Source organism: Suricata suricatta, chromosome 2 (assembly GCF_006229205.1).
Source record: "Suricata suricatta isolate VVHF042 chromosome 2, meerkat_22Aug2017_6uvM2_HiC, whole genome shotgun sequence".
Taxonomy (NCBI): domain Eukaryota; kingdom Metazoa; phylum Chordata; class Mammalia; order Carnivora; family Herpestidae; genus Suricata; species Suricata suricatta.
Genome location: NC_043701.1, coordinates 175,189,674 through 175,204,245, shown reverse-complemented (window position 1 = coordinate 175,204,245; position 14,572 = coordinate 175,189,674). Strand labels below are relative to the sequence as shown.

Sequence of the window (14,572 nt, the reverse complement as noted above, 5' to 3'; positions counted from 1 at the left end):
AAAACATGAACAGTGGCTGCACGGAAAATATACACCCTCCACGCCTGACTTTCATTTAAATACAAATATACAAAATGTAAACTGAGACAATAGAGAAATTTACAAAACTTTTCTTTAAAAATAATAAAGACAAAAATTCAGTTCTAGGTATGACGCTATTAAAATACGTGCAAGTTGTCGTATCCGATCGGATGTCTATTGCAGTGTTCCACCTCGGCTCAGGGGCCACCTCTGCGGACAGACCTGAGTGGAAATCTCTTTGAGAAACCCGGAGGCCCTGCGTCGAGGGGGGCAGCGGCTCCGTCCCTGGCTCCTGGAGGGCTCCCCCGTCCGCAAGTTCTGCGTCTAAGGACAAGGGTCTGGGCTGGTCCCACCGTGGACTTCAAGGTCAGAGCGCTAACTAGCTGCTTCCTGTGGAGTTTGAACTGACATGGTTTGAATTTATGTGGTGGTTGAAACTGGTCTTGGGATTGGGCGAACTCTTGGAATTGTTTTGATGCTGGAGGAGAGAGAGAGACAGAGGGAGAGGGAGAGTTAGTCCTGGTGGGTAAGGAAGGGACTCTGAATCTGAAAACAGGGCCACGATCAAGGCTGCTGACCAGCCCCTCCTGTTTCCTGCCGCCTTGTGCAGACCCAGGGCCAGAGGCTGCCCGTCGAGGTGATGGGGGTTGCGGGGGGAGGTACGGAAGGAAGGAAATTCCAGGCAGGGAGGGAGGAGGGGGCCCCCTCCTCGAACATCTGCACGGCAGGCCCAGGGTTAAACTGCCACGGGTTTGGGTCTGACACCTGCCACTCAGCCGAGGGACCTCGGGCGGTTGTTCATGTCTTGTTTGCCCTGCCGCAGTGTGGGGTAAGAGCTGCTTCTGTCAGGGTTGGTGAGAAGGAAATTGGGCCGCGTGCAGGGAGTGAGCGCCTGGCCGAGGACCACGGGCCGCTTGTTCTCGGTGCTCCGGGCACCCTCTCGGCATCCCTGTGGGTGCGGGTCCCTCAGACCTGCGGCGAGGAGGAGAGCCACGGGGCATCTGCTCCCTCGGTGGTAGTGCTGGGAGCTGTGCAGTGGGCCACTGATCTCCACCTCCGCCCTCCCCGCTCTGGGCACTGATCTTCTGGATGGGCGCACAGAGGCTGGGGTGGGGCAGCACACCACCACCCGTGTAGCAGGAGGCATCGGGGCCAGGTTTGGGAGCCTTCACAGGAAATGCCTGTCCCAGGACCTGGGGGCTCAGCCATGTGGGAGGGGACAGGTCCTTTCTTTTGGGAACTTCCATTTTTCTTGGTGGAAGCATTTAAAAATTATATTTTTATAGTATACGAACATGAGTATATTTTGGAACAGGATGTGACACTCACGTGAAACTCTTAGATAAAACCCCAAACTTGGCACCAGTCTGCGTTTTCTCTCCATAGGCCTGATCCGTGCGCCCTGCCATTCACCCCAGATCCTTTGCATGGGCTCACTGGCCGTGTGACCGTGGGCAAATTCCTTGACCACCCCCCCAGCCTCAGTGTCCCTATCTGTGAAGTGGGTTAATGGTAGCACACACTGGGTTCATACAGCACCAGCGTTTCCAGAAGGAAGGATCCTGGTGTGACTTGCTGATGTATCCCAAGCCCTGAGGAAACACCCCTGCACACAGTAGGTGCTCACTATATATTGGCTGAATGGATGAATGGTGGAACGGAGGCCTGGGCTTTCAGGAGCTTAATTAGAAGAAGCCATCAAGAAGCACCCAGGGCAGAGCTGGGCCCACAGCAGAATGCCAGAAACAGCCACCCATCCTGTTATTGGGGTGGGGGTGGGGAGCCGGGGTTCCTGGGGCCTGGGGACCAGACTCCTCAGCCTCTCCTTCTTCATCCTCCTGGCAGAGGCGTGTAAGTAACGGGAGGCTCCCCAGCTGTGGGGTGGGCACCATGGGGGGGGGGCCAGGCCAGGAGGAGGTGCTATTTTGGCCACTTTGGTAAACGAGGGGATGAGGTGGGGACCTCGGTGGCCTCTCACTCACAGGTCTGTGCGGGGACACGTCTTCCCCAGCCCCTAATCCTGGGACAGGCTCTGAGGAAGAATGTGCCTTCCCAAGGGGTGAGGGTCCTCTCGCTGCTGCCGCCACGGACGGGGGCCCCGCCTAGGAGCCATGAGGCTCTGCAGGGGCCGCCTCTCCCCACCTGTTCTCCCCGCTCTCTGTCATGTTCGGCCGTCACCTACAGAACCAGAGTCCTTACAGTGGCCACATGGCGCTGTTGGTTCTCTGTCAGGGAGGCCTCGGCCCCAGAGACACCAGGCGAGGCTGGGGACAGTTGTGGGTGGCACAGCGGGAGTGGGGCGCTCCTGGTGGGAGACGCCGGGAAGCTGCTGGGTACTCCCACCGCACAGAACGGCACCCATGGCCGAGAATTTACCCAGAAGGTCAGTGCCGAGGCCAAGAAACCCTGATGAAGTGTGAGCTCTGGGCGGCCCCTTCCACCCTACAGTCGGGGGCCCCTGGGTCTCCCACGCCCCACACACAGGGAGAAGGCCGCAGCTCGGTCTCAGGGAAGCCCCTGGGCCCCCGGCGTCCCCAGCCGGCCGTGGAGGGGGTGTGGGGGGGGTTCTCTCACCTGACGCTTGAAGATTCTCTGGAGCAGCCCCTTCTTTGGCGGTTCCGGGGGGTGACTCCTGTTCAGGTCCGGCGAGAGGGTACCGTTAGGTCCAAACACGTTCAGCTCCTTAAAGCACTCCGTTTCTATCATCTGGGGAGGCGCGCAGACCACAAGGGGTGTGAGATGCTGTGCTCATCTCGGGTGCACGGGGGCCCACAAGCTGGCCGCCACCCCGCCCGGAGCTGGCGGCTTCCTGTGGGTCCTCCGCCCACCCTGCGTCCTTCAGGAGCCTGGGCCTAGGCCGCCCCCCGCCTGCCACATCCTCTCCCCTGCCAGCCGGCCTCAGGGGTGTGCTCACTGTCCAGCTACCAAACCCACACCCCATCTCCCCCTTCACCCCACCCAAGCTCAGGTCACCCACTTGCTCCGGGGCCTACCCCCCAGTACCCCTCCCCTGCCCCAGCATTTCCCACCCCCTAAAAGGAGCACTGACCCCCCCCCCGGCTCGTCCCACCTGTGCACCCAGCCACGGCCCCGTTTCCCTCCTCTCTCCCAGCCTGACTTCCCCAGGCAGCGCCTAGACGGCCACGTCCATCTCGCCTCCTGCTCCTCTCCCGACCCCACGCCCATGGCGCCCTCATCCAGGTCTGGTGCCCCCAACCCGGCGGCCCCCTTCAGGTGCACACAGTCACCGCCCTGCTCACCTCGCTCTGCCACGGGATGGGCACGGAGCCCGTGGAGAACTTGGAGTAGAAGTCGTCGTCCGTGTGGTCCAGGTTGACGCCTTTCACGGTGGAGAACTGCTCGATGTCCAGCACGTCTTTGCAGTACACGGCGCGGGGCTGTGGGCGGGGCGTGAGGTCACACAGGGTCCCGGCCCGGCGCCCCCAGTCTCGGGTTCCGATGGGGGCTGGGGACGCCTTTCCAGGGACCAGTGCCGCTCTCTCTCAGGTCTGCCAAGGGGCTCCTTCCCGCCATCAGCCTTATGCCGACTGCAGGCCTCCCCACCCTCCGGGCTGGGGCTGCGGTGGGGACACTGAACATGCCCTCTCTGACCTCACGTTCCTCAGCACCTCTGGGGACAACCCCCCCCAGCAGATTTTGTTTCCCCAAAGCCCATAGGCTCAGGATGAGGGAAGAGTTTCCAGGCATCTCCGTCAGAAGGAGGGCTGCCCCAGCTGGGGCCTCCGGCCTGTCCCCCACACAGAGAGCAGACGTTGGGGACCCAGGGCCAGAGACACATGTGGCCCCGGGACGACCACTCGGCCCTGCTCTCACTACCAGGCACCCAGGCTCTGCAGCCGGACAGGCCTGGGCTTGGGAACTCTGGGAAGGTCACATACCCCCTGTTGGCCTCAGTCTTCTCACCTGCAAAGTGGGGACAGCAGAATAACCTCTGCCGTGGGGCTGATGTAGGCGCCCATGACGGAGCCAGGCACCAGAACCAGGAGCCGCAGCTGTCAGAGCACGAGCCTCCACTACTCTCACTTGCCCACTGGCCCTGCCCTCTGGGAGTTCAAGATCGGCAGGGGTGGTCTCCCAGGGCCCAGCGTGGATGTTCACCAAGCTGGAGTCCGGCATCTGTGCACAGGCGCCACTGGGCTACTCACATCTGGAATGAAGGGAGGGTCCAACATCCCGGCTTCCAAGCGCTTGAAATTCATGTTCCTGAAGAAGGGGTGTCTCTTGACCTCTGCAGCCCCCTCCTCCTGGCAGCCCAGCCTCTGCTTTGCATCTTTGGTGAGCAGCTGTGACAAGAGAGCCACAGGAGGTCACGCCTGGGCGGGCCTTCCCTCCTGCTAAAGGCCACGGGGCGTGTGGCGCTCGGGCCCCTGTGGTCATCTCCTTTCACAGACGGCCCCCCCAAGTCTCCCAGGCGTCCCTCCTCCAGCCTCTGAGGGGCCCCCGCCGCCACCAGACACCCAGGGGACACTGCCTTGGCCTGCTGGGGCCCCAGGTGGCTCGGATGCCTGGAGCCTGCGGGAGGGCGGGGGTCCTGCCTGCCCTCCTCCCAGCAAAATGCCGAGCCTGCGGCACCGGGGGCCCCACTCATGTCTGTGGCATTGTGTCGCTGCTTCTGCTACAGGTAAGCTACAAAGGGCAGAGGTAGTCTCTGCAAGTCTAACTCGTTCGCCTACTCAGCTCCCAAGTACCCTGCAGACATGGGCCAAGTTGGCACAAATGTCTGTGCGGAGGGCCACGGAGTATCTGGCCTCAGCAAGACCATGTTCAGGGGACCGATTGAGGCAATACAGGTACGACACCATGGTGGCCGAGGAGCATGACCTGGCTGCCAGCAGGGGAGGGGGGGGATGGGAAGGCTTCCCAGGGAAAGGGCATTTGCAACAGGCTTTCCAGGAGAGGGGAGGTGGGGGAGGCATCAACCAGCAAGAGCAGGTGGGAGAGACCTGCAGGGCAGCCTTGGGGAGCACCTGTCTTTGAGTCAGAGTGAAAGATGAAAGGTGTGGGGCTGGGTCAGGGTGAAGGGGACTTGCTGGGGACAGTGCTGGTCAGGGTAGAGGAGTGTCCTCCTCAGAACCAAGAGGTGGGGAGGTTCATAGGGGAGGGAGCGGCTGCAAGAGCAGACAGCCAGGCCACACGGGTAAGGTAGGAAGGAGGCCGGGAGGCTGCCAGGGACCAGCTTCCCTGCAGTCTGTGGCGGGGCCTTAGGCAGGGCTGGCACTGCCAGAGTCTAGAAACAGCCCGATGTGCCCCAACCTCCATGGTTTCCTCAGAGACAGGCCTGCTGTGTCCTGGGCTAGCTCCTCTGGGAGGTGACAGGACAAGCCAGGCTGTGGGGAAGGGTGGCCAGGAAGCCCAAGGCCAGGATCCCATGACCCCACGGTCACTTTTAAGAAGATGAAGCAAGGACAGAGGCCTTTGTCGGTTCTCCCAGTGGAGAAAGATGAGAGGACACGGGCTCAACACTTGATACCCAAGGGCCAAGGTTCACCCAGAGCCCCAGGCTCAGTCGCCGCCTTTCTCTCAGTGGCCACCAGGGGCCAGCAGAGGGCCAGCAGTGCCCCTAGTCCTGGCGCTCCCAAAGCCAGGCCCTCAACAAGAGGACAGCGACAGCAGGCAGGGGCCTCTATGCCTCTCGGTTCTCTCAGCATGTCCCATGTCCTGCTGGGGTTGCTCTGTTTCTCTGTGTCCCCGACCCTGACCTGGGACCTTTGGTGATGCTCTGACCATGGCTGATGATCTCCCTCTTCTGTCCCTTGCCTACTTTGGTCCCATTGGATAGACACCTGGCCTCCACAGCCAAATATAATTGGCAGCCCCTGTGCCCCAGTTTTCAGCTGTCCTCAGGGTCCCACATTTCCACCTACCTGACGTCTGTCCCCCACCCCAACCCTGGCTGTCATGACTGCTTGGGTTTCTGGGAGGCCCAGGCACGCAGGCCGTGTGGTTTGGTGTGTGTCTCCCACACATGTCAACGGCAGACTGACGGTTCCTGTTTTTTGGAAGTGGTCAAATGTCAGGTCTTGCCCCCAAATCCTTCTTCCCATGGCTCTGTGACGTCAGACGGAAGCCAGTGAGAGGCAGTGGTGGAGCAGTGAGTGGACGGCTCCGGTGAGGGGCCTCCCCCGCCCAGGCCACGAACAGTGCAGCCCTGGCTCTTCTGGAAGAAGCTTCACTACTTTAATCAGCATGTCGGGCCTGCTGTTCTAGGCACTCCGGCCTGGTGGTTTGTGCACGTGAGTCAGAGGGGTGGCAGGGGGGACAGCCTCACCCTTGCTTGTCTGCTGTTCCAGGTGCCACAGCGCTCCAGGGAGAGGAAGTCGGAGGGCTCATGGGTACCCGGAGCGGGGTGCTCAGGCCCTCCTGTCCCCATGTGGCTAGCCCTGGGGGGCAGCTGTGCCTGCCTCAGAGGGAGAGGCCCTAAGGGGACCCAGGAAGAACTTGGGAGCATGAGAGCCAGGTGGGAAGGGGGTGTGGCCATTCCCCCCACAAAGCTTCTGGCCAGGGGTGGGCCCACTTGGGCTGGTGGGGGGGGCAGCGGCCAGGGGTGGACTCTCTCCCAGCCCCACTTAAAAAACATTTTTTAAATGTTCTTGAGAGAGAAAGAGGAGGGGGGAGAGAGGGAGAGAGAAGGAGAGGTGGGGAGGGGCAGAGAGAGGGGGAGACACAGAATCTGAAGCAGCTCCAGGCTCTGAGCTGTCAGCACAGAGCTCAGACCACGAGATCATGACCTGTGGCCAGCGTTCCACAGAGTGGAAGGAACACTCTGTTGTAAGATGTTCAAAGACTGAACATATCACCACCCCAGCGCCTGCACTGCACCTGCTGGTCTCAGCCAGCGCCCGGGGATCCAGGCTGTGGGGTGCCCCAAGATCCCTCTGTGCCTTGGGGCACCAGCTGGGGTCTTCTCCTTTCTCCCAGATGCTGATTCGTCCTAACAAAGCTGGATGTGAGTGTGTCCTGCAGTTCGCTGTAGCCCCTTCCCTGTCCTGGGGCCTCCCTGCCTGTACCCCAGGCCCTCTCCAGGCTCCTCTGGCTCGGGGCCATCACGACTCCTAGCCCATGTGCCCAACCCTGTCCCTGTCGGCCTGATCCCACGGGAGGGGGGACAGCCCCGGACACCCCGCCCGTGGACAGCGGCTGGCGATCCTGGAGCTCACCATTTTGCAGATGGACTTGGCCTCCTCCGAGAACTTCGGGGAGTACACCTCCTCCGTCTCCAGGACCCGGCGGTCTACCTCCTCCCGCTTCACCTTCTCTTTGCGGCCCCGGAATGGGGACTGGCCCTCGATCATCTCATAGATGAGGCAGCCCAGACCCCAGTAGTCAGGGCTCAGGCCGTATCTCTGGTTGTTCAGGACCTCCGGAGCTGGGGGCAGAGGGGGGTGAGGGGAGGTAAGAGACAGCTGGTGGCAGGGCAGAGTCAGGGCACACGCGGCCAGGGTTGCAACTCACACCGACCGAGTGATGGTGTTGCTCACAGAAGGCCTGAGCTTCGTGGCAAGGACATGCCTCCCCCTGCTGACTCCTACTCACCAACTGCCATAAATACCACCTCCTCCAGGGAGCCTGCCCTGAGTGCTCTCCTCTGTGCTCCTGGCTTCAGAAGCCTGATCACAGGGGATGGAAACGGCCTGCTCCCTTGATGTCTCCCCCACTAAAATCTGAGCTGCCTTATTCACTGCTGTGTCCCGGTAACAGTATGACACCTGGCACATGGTAGGTGCCACACACACATTTATTTCTAGGAAGGAACATGTGTCCACCCAAAGGAAAGATGACTTTAAGTTTACCTGGAATTCAAACAGCCTGTCACTATGGCTTCCCTACTACTCTGATATGATGAATTCTAGACTAACGATGGAAGTGCAAAAAAGGTAAGTTTCATGTCATCAGGCAGGTGACAAACATCCAGAGGCCAAGGCATCCACACACGTGCCGGTGTGCGTTAACAGAGGCCCTGCAGACGGTGCAGGCGGCACTTGTGCGGGACAGACACGCAGGTACGTGAAGACGTGCAGATCCCTCCCTGCCTCCATCCATCCATCTCTCCCTCCCTCCCTCCCTCTCTCTCTCCCTCCCTCCACTCCTCCCTCCATCCCTCCAGCTCTCTGTCCATCCCTTCATTGCTCCATCTCTCCCTCCATCTCTCTATCCATCCCTCCATCCCTCCCTCCCTCCATCCCTCCCTCCATCCATCAATCTCTCCCTCCATCCCTCCATCTCTATCCATACCTCTATCCCTCCATCCCTCCCTCCCTTCCTCCTTCCCTCCCTCCCCCCACCCATCCATTTATCCATCCCTCCCTCCCTCCCTCCATCCATTTATCCATCCCTCCCTCCCTCCCTCCATCCATTTATCCATCCCTCCCTCCCTCCCTCCATCCATCCACATTCACATGGGTACACACAGACACATATACATAGATACACACAGGTTCCCCAATGATATGCAACCTGAAAAGGACCTTTTATCGGCAGAGACAACAGACAGAATCCTGTACTAGTGTGGCTGGCAGGAGCCTGGCGGAGGACAGCAGCAACCCCAGCTCCCAGGGCTTTCTGGAGCCCCCACCCCCTGGGACAAGCGGGCACGTGTGCGAAGTGCATGTAGCAGGAAGCCCAGGGGGTGCCCATCACTGGAGGGGGATTCCAGAGGACCAGAAGCAGCTCTGGTCTCTTCCCTGCAGCCCCCAGGACGGTGGTCCTGGAGCAGGCTCATGGCGGGGGCAGGGGGGCTGGGGGCAGGGCAGGGAGGCTAAGGCTGATCTCCACTTGGCATCGTGCCTGGTGGCACAGCAGGTGTGCACTCCCCTCCTTTCTGGGCCTTTCCCAGTGACCTCCCTCCTCTCAGGGGCCCCCCCGAAAGGCCACCGACCCCTCCTTGAGTTCAGCCTCCCCCGAGCAGCACCGTGTGCCTGCACTGATGGCTGACCCCGAGAGTGTCTTGGCTTTGGAGTGCAGGTGGGGCTGGGGGGGGCTCAGAGTGCCCAGATGAACCCTGGGCCTCAACGCTCCACCCACCCTGGCTAAGACCTCCCACTGGGGCTTCACTTCTGAGCAGAGCCGCACAGAGGCTAGAGGCCCAAGAGGAGGGCTCGTGGAGGGCCGGGCCCACACTCACCCATGTAGCCCACAGTGCCCACTCGGCCGCGGATCAGGTCTCCGTCGGGGATCTTCACAGCCAGACCCAGGTCCGAGATCCGAATGTGGCCTGATGGCGGGGAGCAGGGTCAGCAGGCCCCTGGGACGGTTGTGTGGACAGCTCATCCAAGAGGGGCGGCAGGCCCTGGGCCCTCTGCCCACTTCCCCACTCAGGCCTCTCTCCAGGTCACCAACGGCCCGCCACCCCTTCTCCCTCCCCTCTGCTGGGGCCTGCCTGGCATCTGGGGCGTGCTGGTCCCAGCTGCCAGCGATATTGTTGGGTGACCTTGGCAGGTTGGCTCCTCTGAGCCTCAATCTTGTCATCTGTCAAATGGGCTCAGGGATGCTGAGTCTGCCCCTTCTGCAGAAATGGGAATATCTCGGTCTGATAACAGATGTGAACAAGAGGCTAAACATGTTACCCGTATGTGTGCATATGTGTGCACATGCATACACACACACACACACACACACACACACACACACGGGAAAACAATGGTAATGCACAGATAATGCCTAACACATTTCGAGCTGGCTACAGCTGGTGAAACTATGGCCTTTTAAGCTACCCTCTTGGAGCCTCACCAACCCCCGCCCCACCTCCCATCTCCCCATTTCACCAGTAAGGGAGACGTGGTGCCAGGAAGTTGTGTGACACTGCAGTGCTTGCCCAGGATCTCTGAAATTCAGGACTCCTCAGTCAGTGCTCTCTGTCTCTCTGTTTCTCTTTTGGCCAAGCCACACTGCTTCTTCACCAAATAGGAGCTTTATCCATGCCCACTGCCTGCCCCGGGGCCCCAAGACTGGGGAGAGGGAGGGGGCTCCCCCTCTTTGCCCACTGCTCTCCCACAGTCCCAGGGCCGTGCCTCTGAGACCCTCTGCAGGAAAGCCCCCTGTTCCCTTTGGGTTACGTCGCTCTGCTTGGCTACAGGGCAGGATAGGGGTCTCCTGAGTGGCTTCCCAACTTACCATAATCATCCAGCAGGATATTTTCGGGTTTCAGATCCCTGGAAGAGAAAGAGGACAAGCACGTGAGTGTGAGCACCCTCAGCATCGGCCATGGCGGCTGGGTTGACCTCTTGCCCTGTTTCCTTCCCGTCTCTTGGCTCAGGCCGTCTGGTGTCTCTCTGGATCCAGACAATCTTGGACTAATTTCCTTCCACCCGGTATTTAAAACAAATGTTGCCGTTGCCATAGGCATCTTCTCGACCTGGAGATGACTGGGAAGGGGTCAGGCAAGGGCCAGGCCTGGCTCCTGTCCACACACTGACCACACCGGGGGCAGAGAATACTTTTTCTGGCTGGTGTGGTGACAGACCCGCCCCGGCTGGGAACACCCAGAGGTCTCAGGATGCACTCAGGATGGCTGCCCTGAAGGCAGAGAGGGGCCCGGGAATTCGGGAGGAGAACTTATTGAGAACACAGCACCAGCTGTAGAACTGGGGCAGAGAATTGGAGGGCAAACCTCCTTTGGGAAGGAGACCTCCGGAGCCTGGCATGTCCCCCAACGCCGGCAGAGTCATAAGCCCAAGAAAGCACCAGCTGTAGGTGTGCCCGGCTCCCATGTGTCCCTCCTCTCTTCTCTCTGATGACACAATCACTGTTCATAAGAACAACTCTCCCCGTCCCCCTCCCCCCAACACACCGCGGGAGGGACCCAGCAGCAGTGTCTGGTTTTACTAGTACAGGGTCCTCTCCGCTGGGAAAAGAACAGCCAGTAGGAGAGCATGTGCGACCCAGTTAAGTCGAAAGCATCTGGATTGAGGATCGGACTCTCAACCAACAGGCTTTGTTTATTTAACTGCTGGCAGCTGTCCTCATGGGGAATGGTTAATGGGTTCAAATCCAGTGGGGTAGCGTCACAAGGTGATAATGGGTTTGTATGGGGGCTGGGGGGGTTATTTGTCACAAATAAACACAAATGCTTTGTTGCTCTTATTTAATTTGCATTCTTTTGATGTGTTAACCGTTCCAAATAAGGGCAAGAGCCACCATCTCAACAAGCCAGCGGCCACAGGGTTGGAAAGATAGCTGGGGCAAGGGAGGGACAGAGCCCAAACCCACAGAGAGGCCACAGCAAGTGGTCCCAGCCGGGGAGGCCGGGGAGGCGCTGAGGTTCTCTCCCGAGAACAAGGGCTAGAGCTTGGAGGGCCGCCTTTCTTTTTGTTTTAAGTGAAAAGCAATCAAGTGGAGAGTTCTTTTTTCAAGAGAATTTTTTTTTCTTTTCACTTGAATGAAAACAAAACAAAAGCCTAAATGGGGAGAATGTTGGCGGAGGGGGTTGTGGAGCAAGTCATCAAGACCGTTCCTCCTTTTTCCAAAACCGTGCTGGATTCCCAAGACCATCCCGGCCAAGACCTCTGCGGTAAAGGTCTTCAACCTGGGGTGCGCGTGCCCGCTGGGTCTGCAAGGCACAGTCGGGGTGTTCTCACGGGTTGAGGGTTTCAAGAACACGGTTTTAGATCCTCACCAGGAGAAGGCCCCGCCCTGGCGTTCTCTGGGAACTCCCCACCCGCTCACCCTTTCTCAACGGGCCGATTCCAACAGACAGAAGGGCAGGCTCCTTTTCGCTTCAATTACTATGGGGTCCTGCTCCAGGACCCCAGTGAGAAATGGGTTCTACTAGGGTCCCGGGTGGCTCAATCAGTTAAGTGTCCGACTTCGGCCCAGGTCATGATCTCACAGCCTGTGAGTCGAGCCCCACATCAGGCTCTGGCTCAGAGCCTGGAGACTGCTTCAGATTCTATGTCTCCCTCTCTCTCTCTATTCCCCGCTTAAAAATAATTACACATTGGGGCACCTGGGTGGCTCATTTAGTTAAGCGTCCAACTTCGGCTCAGGTCATGATCTCATGGTTTGTGAGTTTGAGCCCCCTGTCGGGCTCTGTGCTGACAGAGCAGAGCCTGGAGCCTGTTTTGAATTCTGCGTGTCTCTCTCTGCCCTCCTCTCTCGCTCACACTCTGTCTCTCTCTCAAAAATAAACATTAAAAAAAATTTTTTTAATACACATTAGAAAATTAAAAAAAAAAGAACTGGGTCCCACTAAAATTGTTACAATGGCAATTCAACATAAGTTATTTTAACACTAAGAGCCTATGGCCAAAGGAAATTTAAAAAAATCTTATATATGTCCATTTGTTTCAATCTGCATGTGACTCAATAATAGGATTTTAGGCCAAAAAAGAGACGACATGATAATAACATCCTGTGGGGGTGGAAGGGAGTGGGGAAGAGAGTGATAGAAAATCCCTCACTTTTAAAGAGTTTTCGTGCATTTTTATTTATGCATTAAGGTTTGTTTATTTTTGTGAGAGAGAGTGGGGGAGGGGTAGAGACAGAGGGAGACACAGAATCCAAAGCAGGATCCAGGCTCTGAGCTGTCAGCACAGAGCCTGACGCAGGGCTCGAACTCACGAACTGTGAGATCCTGACCTGAGCCGAAGTTGGATGCTTAACCGGCTGAGACACCCAGACACCCCCTTCATGCATTTACTTTAAAAAACTTTTAAGTTTATTGATTTATTTTGAGAGAGCGTGCACACGCAGGGCAGGGGCAGAGAGAGAGGGTGGGAGAGAATCCCAAGCAGGCTCCTTGCTGTCAGTGCCGAGCCCGACGCGGGGCTCGAAGTCACAAACTGTGAGATCATGACCTGAGCCGAAGCCAGCTCAGGTTGGATGCTGAGCCGACTGAGCCACCCAGGTGCCCCTTCGTGCATTTTTGGTGGAAATCAATTTGCTACAGCAATTAGATTCCACTGGATTCCTTTAAAAATGCGATGTTTTCAATTGCTGAGTTTCAAAAATATTAGGCACCATTTTAACATATGATAGACTATTTAGGATGTTAATTCCTTAATGTGTGAAGGCACACGGATTTTCACATTTCCTTGGGAGGGTTAGTAAGAAAAGTTTGAAAACCACTATTCATGGAATCCATAAAGTCAATCAGTACGGGATGGACCAAGGTCCATGCGGCTGTGATGGTGGTCATGTCTTTCTGGGACCGGCTCACCGAGCTTCCGGCAGGCTGGGCTGGAAGGGGCTGGTGGCCTTGGCCTGTCATCACCTGTGAAGAGCTGTCACCTCGTACACTTGCGCCCCACCCCCCCCACCTCACTTACGTGGTCCAGGGCGTGAGTCTCTCTGGCGATGACCAGGCCCCGAGTCCCAGGGCGGGGGGTCCCTGTCTGGCCCAGGGTGTGGAAGGCCAGCCCCCCACTCGGACTCTAGTGATGGGACCAGGCAATGGGCCGCTCACCTGTACACGGTGTTCTCCCGATGGAGGTCTTCCAGGCCACAGAGGATCTCTGCTGCATAAAACAGGGCTCGCTCCTCCTCGAAGCCAGGGTTACCCATGTTGTAGATGTGGAACTTGAGGTCACCCCCATTCATGATGGTCAGGACCAAGCACAGTGCGTCCTTGGTCTCGTAGGCGTAAGCCAGGTTGACCTGGGGGCACAGGACAGCACCACAGTGAGGTTCTGGCAACTGCCATCTGCTGGCACTCTCCCTCCCCGGGGTTCTTGAAGCTGGTGGGGGAGGCCTGGAGCTCAGCGGCTTCGTGCCACGGCCCTGCCCACTGCCCTTCTGGGCCAGCGAAGGACTCCCACCTCCCGACACAGCGGTTCTCCGTGAGGAGGCAGAGGGGGGACGGTGGGCAGGCACTTGGCCCTTTTCAGGAAGCCTGATGGACGCGATTACATGACGAAAGCATGTGCCTGCTTCGTTTGGTTAAAACTGTAGGCTGCCTTGCTGGTGGGTCAAGACCGGGGCCCAGATGCCTTTCGGGCTGGGGTCTCATTGTCGTGGGGACGCTGGGAGCGGGCTGGGGAGGTGGCCAGTGGGACTCTGCGAAGCGGAACGCAGTGTGGCAAAGACTGTCTCCTCTGGCATGCAGGACACGTCTGGCCAAAGGGACCACCAACAGGCGGGACCTAGTTCCCTGCTGGAGGAGGCCAGCTGCCCAAGGCGGGACGGAGGCCGCGAGGTTGCGGGGGAGGCCGCAGCGCTGGGTCCGAAGCAAAGCACACGGGGTGCTCTCCACTTAGAGAGCCAACTCGGATGAAATGTGGCCACACGGACCAGGCTGGGGACAGCAGGGCCATGAAACTTGGATGCAAAGGTCAGGAACAATGGCAGTTATTTCTGAGGGAAGGAAACAAAGCGGGAGCCGAGCGGGGGGCCTCCGGGGACCGTGCTGGGTGCCAGCAGCCGAGCTGGCCCTCCCTCCCACACCTGCCTGCCGTCAGTAAGGAGGGGCTCCTGGGGGGCACTGCGGGGACCCCCTGCATGAGGCAGAGGATGGGGCACAGCGGAAAGCAGTCCGGGCCCTTAGTGACGTGCCACTCCATTCATCAGGCACACAGCCCTTCTCCCTGGAGGAGGACCC

The 14,572-nt window shown here is 58.7% G+C and overlaps 1 protein-coding gene across 2 annotated transcripts in view; it reads right to left on the bottom strand.

Annotated features, from left to right (window-relative positions):
* Nucleotides 1–14,572, bottom strand: part of GRK5 (G protein-coupled receptor kinase 5) — a 204,744-nt gene that overhangs the window by 3,937 nt on the left and 186,235 nt on the right. The window contains exons 9-16 of one of the 2 annotated variants that reach the window (XM_029932676.1): nucleotides 13,442–13,632; nucleotides 10,153–10,190; nucleotides 9,164–9,253; nucleotides 7,200–7,408; nucleotides 4,188–4,325; nucleotides 3,282–3,419; nucleotides 2,596–2,727; nucleotides 93–499 (exon numbers count right to left, since the gene is read on the bottom strand). In XM_029932676.1, coding sequence (XP_029788536.1) covers nucleotides 401–499; nucleotides 2,596–2,727; nucleotides 3,282–3,419; nucleotides 4,188–4,325; nucleotides 7,200–7,408; nucleotides 9,164–9,253; nucleotides 10,153–10,190; nucleotides 13,442–13,632 — 1,035 coding nt within the window. In that variant the 3' untranslated portion in view covers nucleotides 93–400. Of the gene's footprint in view, nucleotides 1–92; nucleotides 500–2,595; nucleotides 2,728–3,281; nucleotides 3,420–4,187; nucleotides 4,326–7,199; nucleotides 7,409–9,163; nucleotides 9,254–10,152; nucleotides 10,191–13,441; nucleotides 13,633–14,572 lie in introns of those variants that run through there. The other variant, XM_029932677.1, reaches the window with a different exon arrangement.